The sequence below is a fragment of the Chlorocebus sabaeus genome, chromosome 11 (genome assembly GCF_047675955.1).
Source record: "Chlorocebus sabaeus isolate Y175 chromosome 11, mChlSab1.0.hap1, whole genome shotgun sequence".
In the NCBI taxonomy this organism is placed as follows: Eukaryota; Metazoa; Chordata; class Mammalia; order Primates; family Cercopithecidae; genus Chlorocebus; species Chlorocebus sabaeus.
Window position 1 is genome coordinate 54,204,545 of NC_132914.1, and position 27,843 is coordinate 54,232,387.

The 27,843-nt window shown below is 44.3% G+C and overlaps 1 protein-coding gene across 4 annotated transcripts; it reads right to left on the reverse strand.

Moving 5' to 3' along the window:
- Positions 1-2,565: 2,565 nt before the first annotated feature.
- Positions 2,566-27,729, reverse strand: PTGES3 (prostaglandin E synthase 3). 4 transcript variants are annotated; one of them, XM_008003701.3, is made up of 8 exons: positions 27,404-27,729; positions 12,582-12,695; positions 12,375-12,444; positions 11,376-11,474; positions 9,877-9,966; positions 5,416-5,478; positions 3,990-4,014; positions 2,566-3,713 (listed from the first exon to the last, which is right to left on the reverse strand). In XM_008003701.3, coding segments are annotated over exons 1-8 (483 nt in total). In that variant the 5' UTR covers positions 27,406-27,729; the 3' UTR covers positions 2,566-3,693. The 4 variants fall into 4 exon arrangements, with proteins under 4 accessions (XP_008001892.1, XP_008001895.1, XP_008001893.1 ...); XM_008003704.3 differs by lacking the exon at positions 9,877-9,966 and having other exon boundaries at positions 27,404-27,719; XM_008003702.3 differs by lacking the exon at positions 5,416-5,478 and having other exon boundaries at positions 27,404-27,715.
- Positions 27,730-27,843: the final 114 nt, after the last annotated feature.

The window sequence follows — 27,843 nt, forward strand, 5'->3', positions numbered from 1 at the left end:
TAAATTAAAAAAAAAAAAAAAGGTAGCAAATCTGCACGTTGTGCACATGTACCCTACAACTTGAAGTTTAATAATAATAAATAAATTAAAAAAAAAAAGAAAAAAAAAAATGACCACTCCACCACCAAGCATACCAAAATCAGAGCCTACTTAAGTCCTAAAGTTGGCCGTGCAGAACCCTCCGTATTCATGGGTTTGGCATTTTACAAATACAGTATTTTTGACCTGCATTTGGTTGGAAAAAATCCACCTAAAAGGGGTCAAACCCATATTGTTCAAAGTTCAAGTGCACAAAGATGACAGAACGTAGGGATTAGAATAAGCCTTTACAAAATCCTTAGAATTCAGTGTTAAAATTCTCCATCCTACTGCCACCCTAGAACTCCATTTCAGTTGTCCTCTTATTTGCACAGGCTGCTAGATTCGACCAGGAAGTCTTACTCCGTATTCACAACTACTTAGACCCTTAGTTACCAATTTATTTAATCACTCTCTATCAAAGCAACTAGATGTTAAGTTTTTCACAAAGTGCCAGCCTCCTCCCTACATAGCCTGTATCTTTTCCTATTTGGTACAATGCTGGGTGATCCACAAATAAAAAATTGTACTTTTTAAAAAAATTTCTCAAAAGAATTCCCGCTAAACAGGAGAAATTTCAATTAGCCTAGAACTAAAATGGGGGACACAACCCTCATGCTACTGTAGCAATCACCCTCAACCTGCCCTCCCTGGAAATAGCTAAGTTTAGGAAACTATAGCACCAATATCACGACCTATCAATATGGACAAAAAATATGCTATACCCATTCATCTAAACTTAAAAAATTTCACTTACAATCCTTTTTTTTTTGAGGGGGTTTTGCCATGTTGGCCAGGCATGAGCCACCATGCCCAGCCCAGAACATTTTTTTTTGTTTTTGTTTTTGAGCCAGTCTTGTTCTACCACCCAGGCTGGAGTGCAGCGGCACCTCCCAAAGTGCTCTGATTACAGAATTGAGCCACCGTGCCCGCCCCAGAAAATGTTAACAGAAGCTTTGAATTAGAGATGAGGTACAACGCACAAGGTTTGGTACCTAAGAAATAAGGACTGATGAGAACCTGTCCAAGTGTTTGAACACAAAATATATTTTTTAAATTATAGCCAGGTGACACCTTAATACTGGCACTTGCGGAGGCCAAGGCAGGCCTATCACTTGAACTTAGGAGTTCGATAGCAGCTTGGGAAACATGGAGACCCGTCTCTACAAAATACGTAAGTCCACCAGGTGTGGTGCTTGAGATGTGACTGCACCACTGCACTCCAGCCTGGGGAAGCTGGAGTGCAATGGCACAATCTGGGCTGACTGCAACCTCTGCCTCCTGGGTTCAAGCGATTCTCCTGCCTCAGCCTCCTAAGTAGCTGGGACTACAGGCGCATGACACCACACCCGGCTAATTTTTTTTGTATTATTGGTAGAGAAAGGGTTTCATGATGTTGGCTAGGCTGGTTTTGAACTCCTGACCTTAGGTGATCCTCCTGCCTCAGCCTCCCAAAGTGCTGGGATTACAGGCGTGAGCCACCATGCCCCCAGCCTTTTTTTTTTTTTGGAGAAACTTCTGTCTACAAAAAAGTTCGTGGTGCAATCTTGGCTCACTGCCTCCCCAATGGCCCGGGTTCCATTGATCCTCCCACCTCAGCTTCCAGAGTAGGTGGGATTACAGGAATGCGCCATCACACCCAGCTAATTTTTTTGTGAAAATAGGGATTCACAGGCTGGGCGTGGTGGCTTATGCCTATAATCCCAGCACTTTGGGAGGCCGCGGCAGGCGCGAGTTTGAGACCAGCCTAGCCAACATGGTGAAAACCCAGCTCTACCAAACATAAAAAAAAAATTAGCTGGGCATCGTCGTGTGCACCTGTAATCCCAGCTAGTCAGGAGGCTGAGGCAGGATAATTGATTGAACCTGGGAGACGGAGATTGCACGGAGCTGAGAGTGCACCATTGCACTCCAGCCTGGGCGACAGGGGAGACTCCGTCTCCCAAAAAAAAAAAATAAATAAAAATAAAAATAAATTGGGGTTTCACCTTGCCCAGGCTGGTCTGAAGCAATCCACCTGCCTGTCTCCCAGAGTGCTGCTATTACAGGCAGGTGGGAGCTACCGTGCCTGGCCTGTATAATGGCATAGTTTCAAGGCTGGGCGGTAAGCCAACGAATCATTCATTTCCAACGAATCATTCATTTCCAAAAGTGACGTATGAATTTTTTCAAGAAAATCAAAGAAGTTTTTAAAATGTTTTCCCCACTGAAGTTAAGAACTACATATCGTAATCCACTATGCATATCTATTATCACACTTCCTATCAAGTTTTTGTCTCGTTTGTTCCCCCAGCCTAGCTTGTGAGCTCTCTCAGCTCAGCAATCATCTGAAATATTAATCTTTGTATCACCAGCACTTTAACTGCCTGCAATACAGGTCCTGAATATCCGATGTAAAAAAGTGCTGAAATACATAGTGTTTCTATGTTATGACAACTACAGAAGCTGTGAGGGAATGAAAACTTCCAAAATGCAGAAGTTCAAAGATTTAGAGGAGGACAACATATTTAGTTTTATTTCAATCAAATCACAACACTTTCTTTTCCAACTGCTGCAAAGTGCATCTACAATATTCTATTACAGATCCACTTTTAAAAGGTTTCCTGTGACATTACAGCAAGCCTCTTTTTTCAAACAGAGGAATAATCCCAAATTCTTCCTCAAATAAAAATAACTCCATTCCAGTAAATGGTAAATACATAAAAATTACAGTAAGCCAGACACTTAAAAGGACAGCCAAGAAGTCTTCCAACAGTTTATTAGAAAGAATGTAGACATTTAAAAAAATCCCCACTGTCATGAACATAAATTGAGGTTTTCAGCCCTGGTATAAGCTGAATCAAAAAAAGAAATAAAAAATCCAATAGTGTATTAAACATTTTTCACTCATTTGTCATACTTGACAGTGCAAATACAAATCTGGTCTAAATGTACAGACTCTCAAGCAACAATGTACAGCTTTCTTCGTCCTCCATGCTAAGAGATGTAAAAGCTTAAGGGTCAAACAATACCAAATGTATAGGCTTCAAAAACCATCTAAGTTAGGGCATTCTCTAGTTTTAGCTAAGATACACCTGGAACACTGACAAGTGATCACTTACATAGAATAATGTGAAGTAAATTTTTTGAAAAATTTTAGTGGAACAATCCTGAAGGAACACCAGGAAAACAGCAGGTTACCAGTAAGGTGTCAGCCAATTTGTTCTAGCCACTTTTGAATCCATGTTCTATAATCTAAAATTTAGTTATCTTTCCCTAAGCTGAGAGCTTCCTATCATGTCAGTATCTATGTTATGAAGAAAAGGAGACTTAGGTGAGATGTTTCTATTTATCACAACAGCTGCATCAATTGCTTAGGACCTCAACAGCTTCATGAAAGTCTGGGAAATGTTCATGCATAAGGTTATTGCCTTAGCTGACTTAAAATTGCCCCATACAATGGTACATATCAACCCTTAGTGAAGCCTTTTAAAAAACAAACAGGTTGAAAAATGGGTTAAAGTAGGCAAATACAGCATCTGCCTTTAGAGCTATCAACTCAGGAATTCTCTCAATTATGAAATCTTGCAGAGAAGTTATTTTTCTTTCTCAAAATCCAAGTGATGACAACACTCCTTACTCCAGATCTGGCATTTCTGAAAGAATTATAAAAAATATTAGTATAAAGTACAAGGGAATAATCTACCAATTTTAATATCTTAAAGGAAAAGCAACCAAAAGTTGAATTATATAGTTCCCCAGTAAATTAATAGGTTGTCTTGCTATCTCAAGTTATTCACATTTCTGTTTTATTTATTCAAGGTCATAAAGAAAAAAATTACTTTTTTTCAAAAGAAGTTAACATCTCTATTTTGAGTTTGGTTTTTGATGCAAAATATCACTGTGTAAACATACTTTTTACATACACTTACTTTCATCATCACTGTCTTGTGAATCCTGAAAGAGGGAAAATAAAGTTACCAAACTGATCAAATATTTGTTTGCTAACAGTTTACCTTAAAAAATTCAAGCGCTATTATTTTTGACTAAAGTAGCACAGGTAGGTAGTTATACCAAGCCTAGAAATTTAGTCATTGGACTTGAGACTAGATTTAACCTAAGGTGAATGGATGTACAGCAGAGGATCTATCTACCTGTAAAAAATGGTGTGCGCCTTTCGGTGACAGTTTAGCCCACCCTTTGAATCCATTCCTAAATTAACCTACGTCAGCATTCAAGAGAAAACATGGATCAATAATGAAGAAAAATAGATTGACAGAAGACAGTGAACTCTAATCCTAGCTGTTGAGTGAATATTATGCATTTTTCTAAATAGCATTAAATAACTTTCTGGGAGATGTTAACAGGATGCTGGGGTTGACAAGATGTTGAGAATAGTTGTTTATTATATCCTCATCCTCCTCTTACAGATTTACAATGTCCATCTGTTTTGGGTTTTTTTTGTTTTTTTTTGGAGATGGAGTCTTGCTTTGTCGCCCAGGCTAGAGTGCAGTGGCGAGATATTGGCTCACTGCAACCTCCGCCTCCCGGGTTCAAGCGATTCTCCTGCCTCAGCCTCCCAAGTAGCTGGGATTACAGGCACTTGCCCCGCCACCGTGCCCAGCTAATTTTTGTATTTTTAGTAGAGACAGGGTTTCACTATCTTGGCCAGGCTGGCCTCAAACTCTGATCCACCCGTCTCCGCCTCCCAATATCCATCTGTTTCATTGGTCTCTGACCAATCCTGACATAAAACCTATTTAATTTACTTTCTTAGTCAAAATAATCCCTATAAACTTTTTTTTTTTTTTCCTTGAGACAGAGCCTTGCTTTGCTGACCAGGCTAGAGTGCAATGGTGTGATCCTGGCTCACTGCAACCTCCGTCTCCCTCGTTCAAGCGATTCTCCCACCTCAGCCTCCCCAGTAGCTGGGATTACAGGCACCTGCCATCATGCCTGGCTAATTTTTGTAGAGACAGGGCTTCACCATGTTGACCAGGCTGGTCTCGAACTCCTGACCTCAGGTAATCCACCCACCTTGGCCTGCTGGGATTACAGACGTGAGCCACCTCGACCGGACTGAACCGACTGTTGTAACTGAGTAAGGTATTACTACATAATGTCTCTATACAATGATTCTTTAGAAATGTGATCCATTTAGGAATGGTCTACAGCAAAACCAGTTCCCTAATAGATACCCATTCCTCAAAAATGAGCACATTTTAAAAATTGCTTTTCCCTTTATTTTTTTTTTTAGAAAAGTAGTAGTAATCCTGAATCTATATAAAACCATTTGTAAATATGTTGTTTACTATTTAATAGTATGAAAGTAAACAGAAAAAAAACTTTTAGACTTACATCATCTGCTCCATCTACTTCTGGTAAATCTACATCCTCATCACCACCCATGTTGTTCATCATCTATTTGAAGTGTAAAAATTAGTTTTAAAAATGATGTTAAGTTAGGCCCTAATTATTAATGCGTATGCTTCAGAATAAACCTTAGGTCTGCCACGGATATCCACAAATGAAAAATGCAAAATAAATGTAAGCATCTTCCCTTCTGGAAAAGGAAGATTATAAGCAATTACACAAAATTCTAAACACCTATACGAAAATTAAAACTAAATTTTCCCTAAAGAAAAGCAAAGCTATTCATGCAGCAAGGTATCAATGTATGACAGACATTAAAAATGCTACTTGAATAGTGGTTATCTCTGGTGGTTAAGGAAAAGAATGGGATTGATTTGTAAATGCACAGCTATCTATCTTAAGGTTTTTTTTTTTTTTTTTTGAGACAGAGCCTAGCTCTGTCGTCCAAGCTGGAGTGTGGTGGTGTGATCTCAGCTCACTGCAAGCTCCGCCTCCGGGTTCACTCAATTCTCATGCCCCAGCCTCCTGGGTAGCTGGGATTACAGGCGCACACCACCATACCCAACTAATTTTTTGTGTTTTGGTAGACACGGTGGTTTCACCACGTTGCCCAGGCGGGTCTTGAATTCCTGGGCTCTAGTGATCCACCCGCCTCAGCATCCCAAAGTGCTGGGATTACAGGAATGAGGCACCATGCCCAGCCTTTTTTATTTTGAGATGGGGTCTTGCTCTGTTGCCCAGGATTAAGTGCAGCAGCACAATCATCAGACGATGAGAAACTTATTTTCTCAAGTTTAAACCATTTCTGTAATGTTTATATTTTAGAAAAATAAAATCACATATGCATGGAAAAAAATCAGACTTCAAAAATACATGATCACTCAGATTTTAGAATTGGAAGGGACCTTTTTTCTTTTCTTGAGATGGAGTATCACTCAGTCACCCAAGCTGGAGTGCAGTGGCGTGATCTCGGCTCACTGCAAGCTCTGCCTCCCGGGTTCACGCCATTCTCCTGCCTCAGCCTTCCCAGTAGCTGGGATTACAGGTACCTGCCACCACACCCGACTAATTTTTTTGTATATTTAGTAGTAGATAGAGTTTCACTGTGTTAGCCAGGATGGTCTTCATCTCCTGACCTGGTGATCCACCCGCCTCGGCCTCCCAAACTGCTGGGATTACAGGTGTGAGCCACCGCACCCACCCTGGAAGGAACCTTAAAAAGATTAGTCAAACATACAACGGAATGTGTTCATCCTAAAAGTAGGGATTATTCAGCCTTAAAGAAAAAAATCTGCCTTATGTGACAAAACACAATGAAGAATCTGAAGCATGTCATGTGAAGTCAGTCAGTCAGGGACAAATACAGCATGATTCCACTTATATAAGATACCTAAGATTATATGAGGTATCTAAGATAGACACACAAAAAGAGAGAGAATGGTAGCTGCCAGGAGTTGGAGGGAAGGTAAAATGCAGACTTGCTACTGTTAAATAGGTATGAAGTTCCAATTACACAAAATACATAGTTCCAGAGACCTACTGTACAGCATTATGCCTATAGTTAACAATACTGTATCATGCACATAAAAGTCTGTTAAAAGATATCTGGGCATGGTCAGGTTCCGTGGCTCATGCCTGTAATCTCAGCACTTTGGGAGGCCAAGGCGGGTAGATCACTTGAGGTCAGGAGTTCGAGGCTAGCCTGGCCAACATGGTGAAACCCTGTCTCCACTAAAAATATAAAAATTAGCCGGGCGTGGTGATGGGAGCCTGTAATCCCAGCTACTTGGGACGCTGAGGCAGGAGAATTGCTTGAACCTAGGAGGTGGAGGCTGGAGTGAACTGAGATCGTGCCATTGCACTCCATCCCAGGCAACAAGAGTGCAACTCCGCCTCAAAAAAAAAAAAAAAAAAAAAAAAAAAAAAAAGCCAGGCGAGGTGGCTCACTCCTGTAATCTCAGCACTTTGGGAGGCCAAGGCGGGTGGATCATGAGGTCAGGAGATTGAGACCACGGCGAAACCCCGTCTCTACTAAAAATACAGAAAATTAACCGGGCGCGGTGGCAGGCGCCTGTAGTCCCAGCTACTCGGGAGGCTGAGGCAGGAGAATGGCATGAACCCAGGAGGTAGAGCTTGCAGTGAGCTGAGACCACGCCACTGCACTCCAGCCTGTGCGACAGAGTAAGACTCCATCTCAACAAATAGTCTGTTAAAGAGAGTAGATTTCATGTGAAGTGCTCTTACCTCAATTAATTAAACACACACAAAAGGATTCAGTATAAAAATTTTGGGCAAATCCATCTTGAATGAAATGAATAACTGGGAAAGAGTTTCCCTACCTTGAAAAGCACTACTGAATACTTTTAAGTTTCTTTGGGCGGAAAAATGCTAAATGTACCAAGTGCAATGCTACTGTGTTTAAGATAAACAGCAAGAGAAAACTGAACATATTCAAGAGATATTCAGGAGGTAACAAAAACTGGACAACAAAGATAGCAAACAAAAACAAAAACAAAACAGTGTTACAAGGCTGGGGGCAGTGGCTCAGGCCTGTAATCCCAGCACTTTGGGAAGCTGAGGCAGGAGGATCACTTGAGATCAGGAGTTCAAGACCTGCCTAAGCAACACAATGGCTTGCACAACTAGGTAAACTGTGGCACCAACTGCTACACGTAAGGTACAATTTAAAAATACTAATAATATGAATAGAACATCTTCCCTTCCTGTTGAAATCACCGTGCCAGAGTCATGTGCGGAGAATTGTTAAATAAGCAGTTGCATACGTAAAGCTAGACACTTAGCTGTTTTTATTTAACTCTTAAGGTCTCAAAATACAAAATCTAGTTAATGAAAAATTTCAAATAGCAACAAGAAATGGATTTCATGAGTAAGCATTCAATTTACACACTAATGTTCTTTCTGTAGTTTTATTCTATTACATTTGATAAAGTCTATTCTGCCTACATAGAGATGAATCATTCATTCTTCAGTCATGGCAACATGTTATTTGGGTGACATCTCAGATAAAGACTTTCTTAAACTTTTTTCCTTGTATACCTCATGTTAAACATTTCACCATGATTTTTTTTTTTTTTTTTTTGAGAGAGTCTTGCTCTGTCGCCCAGGCTGGAGTGCAGTGGTGTGATCTCAGCTCGCTGCAACCTCTACCTCCTGGGTTCAAGCAATTCTCCTGCCTTAGCCTCCGGAGGAGCTGGGATTACAGGGGTGCACTACCACGCCCAGCTATTTTTTGGTAATTTTAATTATTTATTAATTTAGAGACAGTGTTTTGTTCCTGTTGCCCAGGCTAGAGTGCAATGTCGATCTCAGCTCACTGCAACCTCCACCTCCTGGGTTCAAGTGATTCTCCTGCCTCGGCCTCCCTAGTAGCTGCAATTACAGGCATGCACCACTATGCCTGGCTAATTTTGTATTTTTAGTAGAGACAGGGTTTCTCCATGTTGGTCAGGCTGGTCTCGAACTCCCAACCTTAGGTGATCCGCCTGCCTCACCCTCCCAAAATGCTGGGATTACAGGTGTGAGTCACACGCCCAGCCCTATTTATTTTTTTTGAGATGGAATCTTGCTCTGTCGCCCAGGCTGGAGTGCAGTGGAGCGATCACGGCTTACTGCAACCTCCACCTCCTGGGTTCACACGGTTCTCCTGCCTCAGCCTTCTGAGTAGCTGGCATTACAGGCACACGCCACCACACCCAGCTAATTTTTGTATTTTTAGTAGAGGGGAGGTTTCGCCATGTTGGTCAGGCTGGTCTGGAACTCCTCACCTCATGATTCGCCCGCCTCGGCTTCCCAAAGTGCTGGGATTACAGGCATGAGCCACCGCACCCAGCCTATGATTCTTGTGTTTAGAAGTTTATAGTCATATTTTTTAGACCAAGTCCCGCTCTTTCGCCAGACTGGAGTCCAGTGGCACGATCTCAGTTCACTGCAACCTCTGCCTCCAGGGTTTAAGCAATTCTCATGCCTCAGCCTCAGGAGTAGGTGGGACCACAGAGACACGCCACCACGCCCAGCTTATTTTTTTTGTATTTTAGTAGAGACAGGGTTTCACCATGTTGGCCAGTATGGTCTGGATCTCCTGACCTCGTGATGTGCCAGCCTTGGCCTCCCAAAGTGCTGGCCTCCTCCCAAAGCACCTGGTCAAAAGTTTATAGTTTTACTTTATGGCTTGAAAATCCAAGTCAACTACTGCAATCATGTTTAAAAAAAAAAAAAAAATCCCAATGATGAAATTAGGAAATTAGCAAACTAGCTGTGTTAGTCTTAATACATTAACTTTCGTAGCTAACACTGATTCCTTTTAAAATCATTAAAATGGTCTTAAAAATAACACGCATCATGAATATGTGCCCAAAACCAAATTAAATTGATTACATAGGTACTGTGTACTTCAAGGGGGGAAGACGTCCATTTAACAGAACTTACCTCAGAGAAACGATCAAAATTAGACATGTCTTCATCTGAATCATCTTCCCAGTCTTTCCAATTATTGAAGTCGACACTAAGCCAATTAAGCTATAAATCAATACAAACATCACCCTAAGGTTAGATTAATTTGCATTTGGCATGAACCTTAAGACTGCATTTTCTTTTCTTCTAAAGAGACCAAGTCTTGCTGTGTTGTCCAGGCTGGAGTGCAGCAAGCATTCACAGGTGCAATCCTACTATTGATCAATGTGAGTTTTGATCAGCTTCATTTCTGATCAAGGGTCTTGTTTACCCTCTTCAAGCAACCTGGTGGTCCCCACTTCCTGGGACACCACCATACTGATGTTAACTTAGCATGACTACCTGACTGACATATGGCATTGCAACCCAGAATTGGGCGCAAGTAATTCTCCCACTTCACCCTCCAGCGTTGCTTTTAACTACAACAGGCACACGGCTACTGGTCCCTGGCAAAACAACATTTTTTGAACTGCGACTTTCTATTTTTATGAGGGCATTTAATTAGCACACAAAGAATAGACTAAGCTAAATGGGGTGGCTTACACCTGTAACCCCAACACTTTGGGCGGCCACGGTGGAAAGACTGGTTGTGTAATCCTTCAGGAGTTCGAGACAGCCTGAGCAATAGTGTATCCTGTATCTGGGGAAAAAACAAAAAAACAAAATTCCTGGGCGTGGTGGCACATTCCTATAATCCTAGCTATTTGGGGAGCTGAGGTGGGTGGGAGGATCGCTTAAGCCCAGGTGGAGGCTGCAGTGAGCCATGTTCACACCACTGCACTCTCGCATGAGTGGCATGAGACTATCTTAAAAAAAAAAAAAAAAAAAATTAGGCCAGTGTGGTGGCTCATGCCTACAGTACCAGCACTTTGGGAAGCTGAGGTGGGGAGATCGCTTGAGCCTAGAAGTTCAAGACCAATCTGAGCAAGATTGTGATACCCCTTCTCTACAAAAAATACAAAAATGAGGCAGGTGTCATGGCATGCCCCTGCAGTCCCAGCTACTTGGGGGACAGAGCGGGGAGGTTCACTTGGAGCCTGGGAAGCTGAGGCTGCAGTGAGCCGAGATCGTGTCACTGCACTCCAGCCTGGGTGACAAAGAGAGACCCTGGTTTTGAAAAAAACACACTGAAAATTGTTAAACATACCTTTTGAAAACAAATTTACTAGTAAGAACTATTTTCAGTTGATTAGTTTACTTTTTCACCAAGCTTTGTCCTCTCCCATTTGATAGCTGAGTAATTTATGCAAAGTCTATCTCTTAAGTGCAAAAGATTCTACACCAGTTAATAACTTGATATTCTCATCACACTCCTTATTAAGTTAAAACTGAGTAGACAAAAAACATGAACATGAGGCTTTATACTTAGCTGTGAAACAAAACCACAGCAGTATATTCCTTACATCAAGTAAGTGTATCTTTTATTACCTACAATAAAAATATCAAACTTTTCAAAAAAGGAAAACGAAACCTACCTTTGCCCTTTCTTTTGTTAACCTTGGCCATGACTGGCCAGATTCTCCTTTTCGTAAACAACATAAAATTGATCTGTCCGTTCTTTTATGCTTGGAATCCTAAAAACAAAAGGACCATCATACCATTTATCTTTCCAGTATCACTACATGACAGAAAGTAGCTTGTCATTTCTCACCTTTTTCATTTCTTTACCTAAATTTTCTCTGGACTCTGAAAGAAACATGCCCTTGACTACTAAAAACTTCCAATTATCCAATTGCCCCAAACCACTATAACTGTCATTTTTAAAAAATTTTATTTTTTCCCTTGTATTTCCTACTGAAATAAGCTGTACTACAACGTTTCACGTTTAACCTGATACCATTTTTTTCTTTCCTGCACATGGTAAACAGAATAAAACCTTAAAAACTTTAACTAAAAATGATATAGCCACAGAATGGTTTAAATATTCTATTCTTGGGCCAGTGCGGTGGCTCAAGCCTGTAATCCCAGCACTTTGGGAGGCCGAGACGGGCGGATCACGAGGTCAGGAGATCGAGACCATCCTGGCTAACACGGTGAAACCCCGTCTCTACTAAAAAATACAAAAAAACTAGCCGGGCGAGGTGGCGGGCACCGGTAGTCCCAGCTACTCGGAAGGCTGAGGCAGGAGAATGGCATAAACCCAGGAAGCGGAGCTTGCAGTGAGCTGAGATCTGGCCACTGCACTCCAGCCTGGGCAACAGAGTGAGACTCCTTCTCAAAAAACAACAAACAAACAAAACAAACAAAAAAAGACAAGACAAGCCTCAAGGATACTTCTCTAAGCCCAAACAGTGATAGCAAAAACAAAAAGTATGCAGAAACCAATTTTGGAGGAAATATTCTACAAAATGTAAATATACCTAGTCTGCCTCACTGTTAAGAAAAACAGAGCTAATGCTTATTGCTAAAAAGAATACTTGGTATGTCTGTTTCCTCACAACTTAAATCTGGATTAAAGCATCAAGACTACTTACATTTGGATCAATACAGTGAAAAAGATCAATTTCATTTAAATGCTTAAAATTATCACTTCCTCCGAGACAACTGTATAAAATAATAAAGAAAGAATTAAGCCTCTTCAAAGAGACAAAGATTAATAATATCTTCAACGAAAAGACACGCCAAGTTATTCAGTTGTGTGAATAACTATTTTACATCACTGGATAAAAAGCTTAACTTACCTGAATGTAAGTTTGGATTTTTCAAAATTTACATTAACATCCTTACTGTCTTCAACACAAAATTCAATGAAGACATAGTCCCTTCGATCGTACCACTTTGCAGAAGCAGGCTGCCTACAAAAGGATAAAGTAGGGAAAGTCAAACTGGAATTCATTAATTAAACATTTACATACTAACCTTCGACACCATTATAGCATTATTTCAGGGCAGTTCATTACAATTTTAAACAAAAACTACATTTTTACCCTAACAGCTACATTCCAAGTTAAAACCTAAGGGTCTAACAAGATTTAGTTTCAGAATGATTCCAATTTCATAGTAGGAAGGATTCAAAAACCAAACAATGCTTAGTAGTGTTAGCCATTTATCTAGTCCTATCAAAAATTATGTTACTTGGCTGGGTGCAGTGGCTCACACCTGTAATCCCAGCACTTTGGGAGGCCAAGGCAGGTGGATCACTTGAGGCCAGGAGAGCTAGAGACCAGCCTGGCCAGCATAGCAAAACCCCAACTCTACTAAAAATACAAAATAAATAAATAAATAAAATTAGCTGGGCATAGTGATGTGGCCTGTAGTCCCAGATACTTGAGGGTTGGGACTGAGGCACAAGAGTAACTTGAATCCGGGAGGTGGAGGTTGCAGTGAGCTGAGATCATGCCACTGCATTCCCAACTGGGCAACAAAGACTCTTGTCTCAAAACAACGACAACAAAAACTGGTACATCAGAGCTTTACTTTTTAAGTTCACTAAAACCAGGAGAATGAATCTCCTTTCCTCAAATTAAGCAATCTAGAAATTTATCAGTTTCCTCAAAATTAATACATTGAAGTCCTAACCTCCAGTACACCTTAAGAATGTGATTATATTTGGAAATAGCATTTTTAAATTACAATTAAGTAAATATGAGGTCTTAGGATAGACCCTAATCCAATGACTGTTGTCCTTCTATATGAAGAGATTAACACAGAGGGAAGAAAGCTATCTGCAAACCAAGGAAACAAGGAAAGGCCTGCTGACACCTTCGCCTTGGATTTTCAGCTTCCTGGAAATGTGAGGAAATAAATTTCTGCTGTTTAAGCCACCCAGTGTGTGATACTTTCTTATAAAAGCTTTAGCAGGCTGGGCGCAGCCTTAGCAGGCTGAGGTCGAGAATTCAAGACCAGCCTGACCAACATGGAGAAACCCCGTCTCTACTAAAATCATAAAAAAGTAGCCAGGCGTGGCGGTGTGCGCCTTAAGTCGCAGCTACTTGGGAGGCTGAGGCAGGAGAAAGGCGTGAACCCGGGAGGCAGAGCTTGCAGGGAGCCGAAATCGAACCACTGCACTACAGCCTGGGTGGCAGAGCGAGACTCCACCTCAAAAAAAAAAAAAAAAAAATTAGCCGGGTGTGGTGGTGCATGCCTGTAATCTCAGTTTAAGAGGCTGAGTCAGGAGAATCGCTTGAACCTGGGAAGTGGAGGTTTCAGTGAGCTAAGATCGTGCCATTGCACTCCAGCCTGGTCAACAAGAGTGAAATTCTGTCTCAAAAAAAAAAAAAAAAAGAAAAAGAGTGGGGGGGGGGGCACGGGGAGGGCCAGCAGGGTGGCTCACGTCTGTAATCCCAGCACTTTCGGAGGCAGAGGCAGGTGGATCACGAGGTCAGGAGTTCAAGACTAGCCTGGCCAATATGGTGAAACCCCGTCTCTACTAAAAATACGAAAATTAGCCGGGTGTGGTCGCATGCGCCTGTAGTCCCAGCTATTTGGGAGGCTGAGGCAGGCCAATCAGCTGAAGTCGGGAGGTGGAGGTTGCAGTGAGCCAAGATCACACCACTGCACTCCAGTCTGGGTGACAGAGCGAGACTCTGTCTCAAAAAGGAAAAAAGCCTTAGCAAGCTTATAATCACGTCCCAGATAATAAAACAAATTTAAATTATCAAAACCTGTGGTTAGGCCCTGAGCCTAAAATGATTCCTACATTTTTAAAATATTAAAAAACAAAACAAAACAAAAAAAACAAACCCGGGAGGCAGAGATTGCAATGAGCCAAGATTACACCACTGCACTCCAGCCTAGGCAACAGAGTGAGACCCAAAAAAAAAAAGAAGAAGAGGAAGAATGTGAATGAGAGAGGTATTTGTGGCCTGCAAAGCCTAATATTTACTGGCTGACCCTTTATACAAGTTGGCTAACACATTAAAACTACAAACAGGGTCGAGTGCGGTGGCTCACGTCTGTAATCCCCAGCACTCTGGGAGGCCAAGGTGGGTCGATCACCTAAGGTCAGGAGTTCGAGACCAGCCTGGCAAACACGATGAAACCCTATCTCTACTAAAAATACAAAAACTTAGCTGGGCATGGTGGCGGGCGCCTGTAATCCCAGTTACTCGGGAGGCTGAGGCAGGAGAAAGGCGTGAACCCAGGAGGCGGAGTTTGCAGTGAGCTGAGATCACGCCACTGCATTCCAGCCTGGACAATAAGAGTGAAACTCCGTCTCAAAACAAAACACAAAACTGCAGACCAGGCGCAGTGACTCACGGCCGTAATCCCAGCACTTTGTGAGGCCAAGGCTGGTGGATCACCTGACGTTGGGAGTTTGAGACCTGCTTGACCAATATGGAGAAACCCCATCTCTACTAAAAACACAAAATGAGCCAGGCGAGGTGGCGCATGCCTGTAATACCAGCTATTCGGGAGCGGAGATAGGAGAATCACTTGAACCTGGGAGGCGGAGGTTGCGGCGAGCCGAGATCAAGCCATTGCACTCTAGTCTGGACAATAAGAGCAAAAACTGTGTCCAAAAAAAACCCCCCCAAAACAAAAACAAAAAACAAAGCCAACTACAAATGGGGGGCCGGGCATGGTGACTCACACCTGTAATCCCAGCACTTTGGGAGGTCGGGGTGGATGCATTACCTGAGTTCAAGAGTTTGAGACCAGCCTGGGCAACATGGCAAGACCCCATCTCTACAAAAAATAACGTGGGTGTGGTAGCATGTATCTGTGGTTCCAGCTACCATGGAGACTGAGGTGGGAGGATCACCTGAGCCTGTGAAGTCAAGGCTGTGTAAGCTGAGATCACGCCACAGCACTCCAGCCTGAATGACAGAGCAAGAACTGGTCTCAAAAAAAAACAAACCCACGAAAACAAAAAACAAACAAAAAACCCCCAAAAACTACAAGTGGGTGGAGGGTGCCCTACACTTATCCTGAATCAGGAATAAACACATACATATTCCCTCATTTGAAAGGAGAACTGTGCCAGGCATGGTGGCTCACGCCTGTAATCCCAGCACTTTGGGAGGCCGAAGCTGGAGGATCACCTGAGGTCAGAAGTTCGAGACCAGCCTGACCAACACAGTGAAACCCCACCTCTACTTAAAAGAAAAAAAGAAAAAAAAAATTGCTAGGCCTGATGGCACATGCCTGTAATCCCAACTACCTGGGAGGCTAAGGCAAGATAATCGCTTGAACCTGGGAAGCAGGTGTTGCAGTAAGGCGAGATCATGCCATTGCAATCCAGCCAGGGCAGCAAGAGTGAAACTCCGTCAAGAGAGAAAGACAGACAAGAACGGAAGGAAGGAAGGAAGGGAGGGATGGAGGGATGGAGGGATGGAGGAAGGGAGGAAGGAAGGAAGGAAGGAAGGAAGGGAGGGAGGGAGGGAGAAGGGACGAAGGGGGGGAAGAGGGAGAAGTGGGGGGAAGGGGGAGGAAGTGGGGGGAAGGGGGGAAGAGGGAGGAAGGAAGAATGGGTTGGTTGCAGTGACTCACACCTATAATCCCAACACTTTGGGAGACTGAGGTGGGCAGGTTGCTTGAGGCCAAGTTTCTGACCAGCCTGGCCAATATGGCAAAACCCCATCTCTACTAAAAATGTAAAAACATTAGGCAGGTGTGTTGGCACATGCCTGTAGTCTCACCTATTCCTTGTGAGGCTGAGGCAGGAAGACCACCTGAACCTAGGAAATGAAGATTGCAGTGAGCTATGATGGCGCCACTGCACTCCGGCCTGGGCAACAGGGCAAGACTTTCTCAAAAATAAATAAATAAATAAGCAAACAAACAAAACAAAAATGGAAAGTCAACGTTTATGAAGTCTCCTTTGGCCTTACACCATCTCTTTTTCTCCTATTAACAAATGGAGCCGGGCGCGGTGGCTCAAGCCTGTAATCCCAGCACTTTGGGAGGCCGAGACGGGCGGATCACGAGGTCAGGAGATCAAGACCATCCTGGCTAACACGGTGAAACCCCGTCTCTACTAAAAAATACAAAAAAATAGCCGGGCGAAGTGGCGGGCGCCTGTAGTCCCAGCTACTTGGGAGGCTGAGGCAGGAGAATGGCGTGAACCTGGGAGGCGGAGCTTGCAGTGAGCCGAGATCCCGCCACTGCACTCCCGCCCGGGCGACAGAGTGAGACTCCATCTCAAAACAAAACAAAACAAAAAAAACAAAAAAAAACAAATGGAGAGGGCTGGGCGTGGTGGACCACGCCTGTAATCCCAGCACTTTGGGAGGCCAAGGCGGGTGGATCACCTGAGGTCAGGAGTTCAACAGCAGCCTTGCCAACATGGTGAAACCTCATCTCTACTAAAAATACAAATATTAGCCAGGCATGGTGGTGGGCGCCTGTAATCCCAGCTACTCGGGAGGCTAAGGCAGAAGAATCGCTTTAACCCGGGAGGCGGCGGTTGCGGTGAGCCGAGATCACACCACCATTCTCCAGCCTGGGTGACAGAGACTCCGTCTAAACAAACAAACCCAAAACATATGGTGAAGGGGTTGAGTTGAGCTTTAACTCTAGCTTCTAAACTAATTATACTGCATTTATCTCTAGCCTTTCTGCTAACACTGGCTAAACTCATAACCACTGTGGAAGACTGTTAATTCATCTTAATAGTAATATACCTACAGATGCAAAATTTCCACCTCTGCATACATTATGTAAATAATCTACTACTTAAAGCAAAACAATAAACCCCACAGGTGGACATTAATGCTTTTTTTTGAGGCTGTCTCGCACTGTTGCCTAGGGTGGGGTGCAGCAGTGGCACATCTCAGCTCACTGCAGCCTCCGCCTTCTGGGTTCAAGCAATTCTTATGCCTCAGCCTTCCTCAGTTTTCTGTTAATTCATCTAACAGAGTTACAGCTTTCCCTTCATGAAGCCTTTCGCTAAGGCTGTTCTTGTGGAATTTACAAAGTCTAATTTTTGTATCTTTAGTAGAGACAGGGTTTTGCCATGTTGGCATGGTTGATTTGAACTCCTGGCCTCCAGTGATCTGCCAGCCCTGGGCTCCCCAAAATGCTGGAATTAGATGTGAGCCGTCACTACTGGTCTCCATGCTTCTCTTTCTAAGTCAGGGTCTTGCTCTGTGGCTCAGGCTGGAGTGCAGTGGTACAACCTTGCTCACTATAACCTCAAACTCCTTGTCTCTAGCAATTCTCCCACCTCAGTGTCCCCAGTTAGCTAGGACTACAAGCATGTGTCACCATGGCCAGTGATTTTTTTCTTTTTGGCAGAGATGTAGTCTCCCAGTGTTGCCCAGGCTGGTCCTGAATTCCTGGCCCAAAATGATACTCTCACCTTGGCCTCCTAAAGTGCTGGGATTTCAGGCAAGAGGCACAGTGCCCAGCCTATTCCATGCTGATCTGACAAGCATTTCTCAGCTCAATAGAAGGGCTATATACACCAATCCAAGCAATTAAATTTTGCATAACCTAAAATCCTCTGTAGTCCTGTCTGAAAGGTCTCTTTGTCAGCCTTAAAAGGACAGAGACCGTAGTTGTTCCTAAATACCATAATTTTAATATGTTAGTATTAAACTGGTGAGTTTTAACTCTGATTAATAAACCGCAAGCACCCCACTACAAAAAATTGATGCACCAGGAAAGCTAGATGGAAACAATTTGCTAGGAAAAATGCCTCAGTTATTTTAATCCACTTGATAGTTTTAACTATGTGCAACGTACGTTTTACTACAAAAGACAAAACAGGCTGGGTGTGGTGGCTCACGCCTGTAATTCCAGCACTTTGGGAGGCTGAGGCAGGTGGATCACCTGAGGTCAGGAGTTCGAGACCAGCCTGGCCAACATGGTGAAAATCTGACTCTACTAAAAAAAAATACAAAAATTAGCCGGGCTTGGTGGTGGGCGCCTGTAATCTCAGCTACTCAGGGGACTGAGGCAGAATTGCTTGAACCCAGGAGGCAGAAGCTGCAGTGAGCCGAGATCACGCCACTGCAATCCAACCTGGGCGACAGAGCCAGACTCCGTCTCAAAAATAAATAAAACAAGAAATACCTGGCCAGGCGCGGTGGCTCACGCCTGTAATCCCAGCACTTTGGGAGGCCAAGGCGGGCGGATCACGAGGTCAGGAGATCGAGACCATCCTGGCTAACACGGTGAAACCCCGTCTCTACTAAAAATACAAAAAAAATCAGCCGGGTGCGGTGGCGGGCGCCTGTAGTCCCAGCTACTCAGGAGGCTGAGGCAGGAGAATGGCGTGAACCTGGGAGGCGGGGCTTGCAGTGAGCCGAAATTGTGCCGCTGCACTCCAGCCTGGGGCACAGAGCGAGACTCTGTCTCAAAAACAAACAAACAAAACACAAAAAATACCTATTTGTAATATGTGAGGAATGAGACATCAAAGTTCTACTATGGAAAGAAAAAAAGTAGTTCCGGAGTTCATAAACGGTTTTCCCTTCTTAGGTATCAAACACCCTGCCTATAAATGTCTGACGCCAAGCTCTGTCTCACACATACTCATTGCTCAGGGAAACCGTAAGATATTTCGGATCTTCTGTAATCAGCTGTAGTACTATAAAACTTTCTGAAAAAGTGATCTGAATAAACCTGCTAGTCCTGTGGCTACCAATCATGTGCCAAGATATATCAGGGCCTCATGGAGGAACTCACAACTACCTTGGGATATTTTAAATTTCAGAATAATTCAGTTATACTCAACAATAGCCAAGACACCAAAAAAACTATTAGTTTGAGGTTGTTCAATTTCAATGAGCTTGTACTGCAAACCCCTCCATTAAGTTTCATCTTCTCAAAACTGAATTTCTGGTGGTTGCTGTAATTAAAAAACAAAAAAACACAGGTACTCATACCCACCCCACCAAAAAAACAAACAAAAAAACCACCAATGGCGAACAAGAAGTGAGATGACAGAACTCATTTCAAGGTTTGAGAAGTTATATAGTATCCAAAAGCCATACACATTCCATTAATAGCTATAGTTATATAAGAAACTATATATACTCTTTCCAACAGTGTAAATTAGTTTTTCCAATAGCTACTAGGCTGTTAAGACAATATACTTATGTTGCTTTGATACAACTATGTCATCAAAGGAACTGCTAGTTACTCCTTTTGGCCTAAGAGCACAACTCCTCAGATACCAAGAGCACTATACACCATGAAAGTTTGTGAACCTCTGTTGCTAGTTAGTTAGTTCCTTTATGTGGTGATTTCCACTCTAAGATACAAAGGTGAAAGCTATTCAATGTAATGTTTTATTGAAAACTTCGCACTTTTTTTTTTTGGGGAAGGAGTCCCACTCTGTCACCCAGGCTAGAGTGCACTGGCGAGATCTGGCTCACTGTAACCTCTGCCTCCTGTGTTCAAGTGATTCTCTCGCCTCAGCCAACCGAGTAGCTGGGATCACAAGTGTGAGCCACCACACCCAGCTAATTTTTACATTTTTAGTAGAGATGAGATTTCACCATGCTGGTTGTCCAGGCTGGTCTCGAACTCCTGACATCAGGTGACCTGCCCACCTCAGCCTCCCAAAGTGCCGAGATTATTGCCGTGAGCCACCGCACCTGGCCAGCACTTTTTTTTTTGAGTCAGAATCTCACTCTGTCATCCAGGCTGCAGTGCAGTGGCACGATCTCAGCTCACTGCAACCTCCACCACCAGGTTCAAGGATTCTTGTGCCTCAGCCTCCCAAGTAGCTGGGACTACAGGAGTGCGCCACCATGCCTGGCTAATTTTTGTATTTTTAGTAGAGATGGGGTTTCACCGTGTTGTCCAGGCTGGTCTTGGAACTCCTGACTTCAAGTGATTCACCTGCTGTGGCCTCCCAAGTGCTGGGATTATAGGCATGAACCACCATGCATACCCACTTAGCACTTCTCTATCAAGCAACTCTGTGACTTTCCACATTCCATCTTTTGAGCCCTGTTTTTTTAAAAAATTGATTCCTTGCTTTGATTTTAGACCCTGAAGCATTCTTCTTTTAACATCCCCAGGAGCCAAAATAATTTTTCTTTGTTCAAGAAAGACTCAAGGTCAAATATCACTCACTCACTGCCTCCATAACAAATTTTAGATTCTCAGGATTCCATTATCATATTGTCAAGTATGCACAACCTAGTTTAAATTATATAATAAAACAAACTGGAAATACAGACACGGTTATTTATTTTGCAATAAAAGGACCGCCAGATAAATTACCGTCCCTTTTTGTGAAGTGAAAAAAATAAGTTAGAAATGTTGGGTTCCAATCCTATTTTGGCCCCCCCCGCTTTTTTTTTTTTTTTTTTTTTTTGGAGACACAGCCTCACTCTGCTGCCCAGACTGGAGTGCAATGGCCTGATCTCGGCTCACAGCAACCTCCGCCCTCCACCTCCTGGGCTCAAGCAATTCTCCTGCCTCAGCCTCCCGAGTAGCTGGGACTACAGGCGCGTGCCGCCACCCCCAACTGAATTTTTTTTTTTTTTTTTTGAGATGGAGTTTCACTCTTGTTGCCCAGGCTGAACCGCAATGGCACAATCCCTACTCACGGCAACCTCCCCTTCCTGGGTCCAAGCGATTCTCCTGCCTCAGTCTCCCGAGTAGCTGGGATTACAGGCACCCGCTATCATGCCCAGCTAATTTTTGTATTTTTAGTAGAGACAGGGTTTCACCATGTTGGCCAGGCTAGTCTCTAACTCCTGACCACAAGTGACCTGCCCACCTTGGCCTCCAAAAGTGCGGGATTACATGTGTGAGCAACCGTTACCAGCTGACATAAACACTTTTCATCAAATGAAGTGTGGATTCATGTGAAAGAGCACCTGAGGCACAGAAAAGCCACAACAGCACATTTTATTCAGTTTCAGAATACAAAATAGAAGAGCATATTGCTGAAGGTGAAGTTAAAGTATCAACGAGCAAGTGCCTCCAATTCCAGCACTCTGGGAGGCCAAGAAGGGAAGATTGCTTAAGCCCAAGAGTTCGAGACAAGACAAGCCTAGGCAACATTGTGAGACCCCCGTCTCTACAAAAAATAAAGTTAGCTGGGTGTGGTGGTGCACACCTGTAGTCCCAGCTACTGAGGGGCCAAGGCACGAGGATGGCTTGATCCCGAGAGTTTGAGGCTGCAGACAGTGATGACACCACTGCACTCCAGCCTGGGCAAAATAGTGAGACAGCGTCTCATAAAAAAAGAAATATTCCTGGAAAACTGCAAGTTCAAAGGTATACCAAGGATCGGGTGCAGCAGCTCACACCTGTAAACCCAGCACCTGGGAGGAAGATCACTTGAGCCTAGGAGTTTGACACCAACCTGGGCAACACAGTATGACCCCGCCTCTATTTAAAAAAAAAAAAAAAAAAAAAAAAGGCCAGGCGTGGTGGCTCACACTTGTAATCCTAGCACTTTGGCAGGCCAAGGCAGAAGGACTGCCTGAGCTCAGGAGTTTGAGACCAGCCTGGGCAACAGGGTGAAACCGCGTTTCTACTAAAATACAAAAAATTAGCTGGGCATAGTGGCACGTCTGTAGTCCCAGCTACTCATGAGTCTGAGGCAGGAGAATCGCTTGAACCCAGGAGGCGGAGACGGCAGTGAGCCAAGACTGCGCCACTGCACTGCAGCCTGGGCAACAGAATGAGACTCCCTCTCCAAATAAAAAAAAAAAAAAAAAAAAATTTTACAAAGGTATACAGAGGAAGCAGGGAAGCAGCCTCATTCCAGAATCTATCATTGCCGGCTAGGGCGGTAGCTCACGCCTGTAACCCCAGCACTTTGGGAGGTCAAGGCAGGTGGATCATGAGGTCAGGAGTTCAAGACCAGCCTGGCCAAGATGGTGAAACCCCATCTCTACTAAAAATACATAAAATTAGGCTAGATGCGGTGGCTTACAGGCCTGTAATCCCAGCACTTTGTGAGGCCAAGGCGGGCGGATCACCTGAGATCGGGAGCTTGAGACCAGCCTGACCAACATGGAGAAATCCCATTTCTACTAAAAATACAAAATTAGCCGGGCTTGGTGGCGCATGCCTGTGATCCCAGCTACCTGGGAGGCTGAGGCAGGAGAATCACTTTAACCTGGGAGGCAGAGGTTGCGGTGAGTCAAGATCTTGCCACTGCACTTCAGCCTGGGCAACAAGAGAGAAACTCTGTCTTAAAAAAAAAAAAAAAAAAATTAGCCGGGCATGGCGGCAGGCACCTGTAATCCCAGCTACTCAGGAGGCTGAGGCAGAGAACTGCTTGAACCCGGGAAGCGGAGATTGCAGTGAGCTGAGATCGCGCCAGTGCACTCCAGCCTGGGCGACAGAGCAAGACTCCGTTTCAAAAAACAAACCAAAACCAAAACCAAAAACTATCACTGCCAATCCATACAGTAAATAGTAAAAAGTTCAATACACTATTTCCATAGCAAAATATGCTCACTATTTTTTGAACTCACGTCAATGATCTTAGGTGTTTAACAACTAGATTGATTCTGAATAGCTGATATTTACAATCTTTTTTTTTCCTGAAAAGAGACAATCGCTAACCACAAGACCCAAAAATGATATAGCTTGTAGAAGATTTTTACACTGAGAAAATTCAACTAGGCAGGAGAATCTTAATTTAGCAATAAAACACTGGCTTGCACTCAAGAGATTTTTCACTTCCAGTTTCTACTGCCTTCTAGTTAAAAGTCTAACTGAACACAGGAAGAAAAATTAAAAATCCAGTTGCCAGGTTACAGTGCACAGGAAATCAATATTGAACAAAGGCCACCCACCATCAGAAAGTTATAGAAATTAACAATATAGCATTATGTTCACTCTGACAATTTGTTTTGCAGGCTAAAGATAGACAATTTTATTTCGGGGATTCATTCCTACACAGCTGAGTGAGGGAAAGTAAGATTTTTACCAAAATCAGAGATGCAAGTTTCTGGACAACTTCCTAATTACATACAAGACATTAAACAGGAAAAACAGTAACTTAAAATATCTGTAAAGTAAATAAAACATTTTACTTTTCATCTGTTTTTAATTGGTCCAACGACAATGATTCAAAAAATGCGAAGTAGCACCCTCTGGCAAGGTTAAGTGGAAAATCTTAAGTGGGGGAAGGTCCTAAAATCCCAGCCTTCTCCAAGATAGGTTCGAAATTAAGAGCTTTTATGTAAACTATCAAACTTCTATAACCTAGGATTTAAAGAAATGTAGCTACGAAATCGCTAAAGAGCAAACAGGTAAATCAAATGAGAAAACACACTCCCAAGCCCTTAAGGCACCCAGCATAAATATCTCTCTTCCCAGAGCTTAAAAAATATTTTTCTTATTAGCCAGGCACGGTGGTGCTTGCCTGCAGTCCCAGCTACTCGGGACACTGAGGCAAGGAGGATCGCTTGAGCCCAGGAGGTACCGTTTGCAGTGACCTGAGATCGCGCCACCGCACTCCAGTCTGGGCAATAGACCAAGACCCTGTCTCAAAAAAAACAAAAAACAAAAAACAAACACCACCACACTTTTAAAACAAGTTATCAACGAAATAAGCCCTTACCAGCCAGATTCTTCTTAAGACTGGATGATAACCCATAAAAGCTTCTTCCACCTCAAATAACTGACTTACAACTTTTATTTTATAAATTCATTTAAGTCTTTAGCTTGGTAAGAGTCCCTGAAGAATTTACTAAATGGAATATATTGAATATTTTTAAAATAATATTTTAGCTGGTCTCTTCAAAACTTTTTTTTTTTTTTGAGACGGAGTCTGGCTGTGTCCCCCAGGCTGGAGTACAGTGGCATAATCTCGGCTCACTGCGAGCTTCGCCTCCCGGGTTCACGCCATTCTCCTGCCTCAGCCTCCTGAGTAGCTGGGACTACAGGCGCCCACTACCGCGCCCGGCTAATTTTTTGTATTTTTAGTAGAGATGGGGTTTCACCGTGGTCTCGATCTCCTGACCTTGTGATCCGCCCGCCTCGGCCTCCCAAAGTATTGGGATTACAGGCGTGAGCCACCGCGCCCGGCCGGATCACTAGTTTTGAAGGTAGCGTTTTTTTTTTTTTTTTTTTTTTTTTTTTGAGACAGTCTCGTTGTGTGGCCCCGGCTGGAGTGCAGAGGCGCGATCCCCCCTGCAAGCTCCACCTCTCGGGTTCACACCATTCTCCTGCCTCAGGCTTCCAGCAGCTGGGACCACAGGCGCCTGCGACCACGCCTGACTAATTTTTTGTATTTTTAGTAAAGACGGGGTTTCACCGTGTTAGCCAGGATGGTCTCGATCTCCTGACCTCGTGATCCGCCCGCATTGGCCTCCCAAAGTGCTGGGATTACAGGCGTGAGCCGCCGCGCCCGGCATCAAGGTAGCATTTTTTTTTTTTAACTAGAGAGGCTGCTTTTTGGAATTGTCTCTCTACTGCTACACTTAATTTTTTTGAGACGGAGTCTCCCTCTGTTGCCCAGGCTGGAGTACAGTGGCGCAATCTCGGCTCACTGAAACCTTCGACTCCTGGGTTCAAGCGATTCTCCTGCCTGTGCCTCCCGAGTAGCTGGGACTACAGGAGTGCACCACCACGCCCGGCTAGTTTTTGTATTTTTAGTAGAAACGGGGTTTCACCATATTGGCCAAGCTGGTCTCTAACTCCTGACCTCGTGATCCACCTGCCTCAGCCTCCCAAGTATTGGGATTACAGGCGTGAGCCACCGCGCCTGGCCTTACACTTTTCACCCAAGTTTTAAAATCTACTTTCCTAACTTAGCCGTTCCTTACCCCCATTTAAATATCTCATGTGCCCTCCAGAAAGTGCTTCTACTTCGAGCCCATTTTAAACATTTTCCACGAAAAGATATGTTGTTTGGCTCTATTATTAAAAGTTGCTTAATGCCTTATCTGACAAAAATTTTCCCTTACAGATTTTCAAGAGTATGAAAGATTAAGACTGATGTCTCTTCTACATTACTTTTGAGAGATTTCAAAGGGAAAAACAAAAGATACTTTACTTTTTTTTTTTTTTTTTTTTGAGACGGAGTTTTACTCTTGTTGCCCAGGCTGGAGTGCAATGGCAAGATCTCGGCTCACCGCAACCTCTGCCTCCCTGTTTCAAACAATTCTCCTACCTCAGCCTCCCGAGTAGCTGGGATTACAGGCATGTGCCACCACGTCCGGCTAATTTTTTGTATTTTTGTAGCGACGGGGTTTCTCCATGTTGGTCAGGCTGGTCTCCAACTCCCGACCTCAGGTGATCCGCCCACCTCGGCCTCTTAAAGTGCTGGGATTACAGGTGTGAGCCACCGCGCCCAGCCTGATTCAAACTTTTAAAAACCCCGATTACGTATCACTCTCGGGGAGGGGGCGCCTTCAAAAATTCTAACATGCTGTGCTCTAGCAGCTTGTTTCCAGTGATAAACTCGCTTCAGTGTATCCCTCACTCATCCCTTTAAGATTTCTAGCCAATATACTCACCGTCAGTATCATGACTTTGAATCAAGCAAACCCTTATTTTTCCACAAAGTCACTCCCCCTCATCTCTCTTCTGAATGGAATTTTTTTTAAAAAAAGGTTCCCCCTTAATTGCTCTCCATACCTTTTAGGACGCAGTTAGTACCTTAAAAAATAACCTCCCGTCAAAAAAAACCCAAAAACTAAAACAAAACCCTGTAAAACCGGCAGTTCCCACTGTACGTGGCAGTGCCAAGAATTCTTACTCGGTTAAAATCGCCGAGGCTTTCCTTTATCATCATAAAATGAAGACTACTATAGAACCTCAACACAAATTTAAACTCTTTAGGACAACGGTAGGTTAATTACACGCCTATTACATACATATTTCATCCCACAGTTACAGGATAGTGAAACCTCACCTCAAGTTTAACATAGAACACAGAAAATGTCCGTGTCTTTCCAAAGCAGACACGTGCAGAACTACCTGCTCAACGGTAACTCCTCCTCGCTGCCAGGGAAGCGGCTGAGTTTTGGCAACCTCCCGTGTTTTCAAGAGACTGGAGTTACGAGGCGGACTTCAAGTACCCACACTCAAGAAACCCAGACACTGGAGAGAGAAGTATGTTGCGGCGTGGGCATGGCTTCACTCTAGTTGCCTAGCAGTACCTGCCGCTCACGGCTAGGCCCGCGTGGGGCTCTCCCCAGGAGCTCCGCCAGGCACCTGGCGGCACCCACCACAGGTGCACTCGACTCAGGGCCTGGCCCGGGGACCACAAAGCAGCAGAACCGGAGCGCCCAAGCAGCCGAGGCGACCCACGAGGGTTCACGCTTCACGGCGCCGCATGGCGAGCAGCTCCGGGGAGCTTAAGGCCTAAGGTGAAGTTACCTAAGGAAGCGAGTAGCCCAGACAGCCAAAGAGGGAAAAAGTAGGATTTCCGGTAAAGGGAAGCCAAGGGACGTTTCAGGGGTGGGGGAAGCAGACATCTGGAGGAAAAATGTCCTCCACCCGCCAACGGTAACCGGAACAAGGATCCTGGACCTCCCGCCCCCAGGCAGGAACGACTGCCACCACCGATGCGAGAAAGGCTAGGGGGCCAAAAGCAGAGGGAGGGCAAGGGCCGCTTCCAGGGAGCCCCCAACGGGGCCTCGGCCTCACTCTGGGCGACCTTCCCTCGGCGGGGTGTCGCACTCACATTGTGAACGGGGCAGGGGGACGGGCGAACGGGTGGGCGGGCCTCTCTGGCGGCGGCTGCTGCTAGGGAGTCGACTTCTCTCCAGTGGCGACTCCGCGTTTTCTCCCCGGTCGCGGCCTCTTCTCGCTTCCCTCAGGCGACGGCGGCAGCGGCGGGCTCGACCTCGGTCCCCAGAATGCACCGCGCGGAAAGAGCGGCTCCTCCGGTCGGGGAGAAGAGGAAAGTGTAGGAAAACGGGCGCGAGGACGGAGAATGAACGTGCGTGCGTGCAAACGAGGGGTGGTGAGGCCGGGCGGCGGCTGGTGACGCAGCAAAATGCCCGGGCCTTTACCGCTGCGCGTGCGCAGTCCTTGTTTTCGGGGTCCGGCGCGGCTTTCTAGAGATATCTACGGAAAGGGCGGGGCTTCCCAGCTCCTTCGCGATCCTTCCTGGCGTCGGCC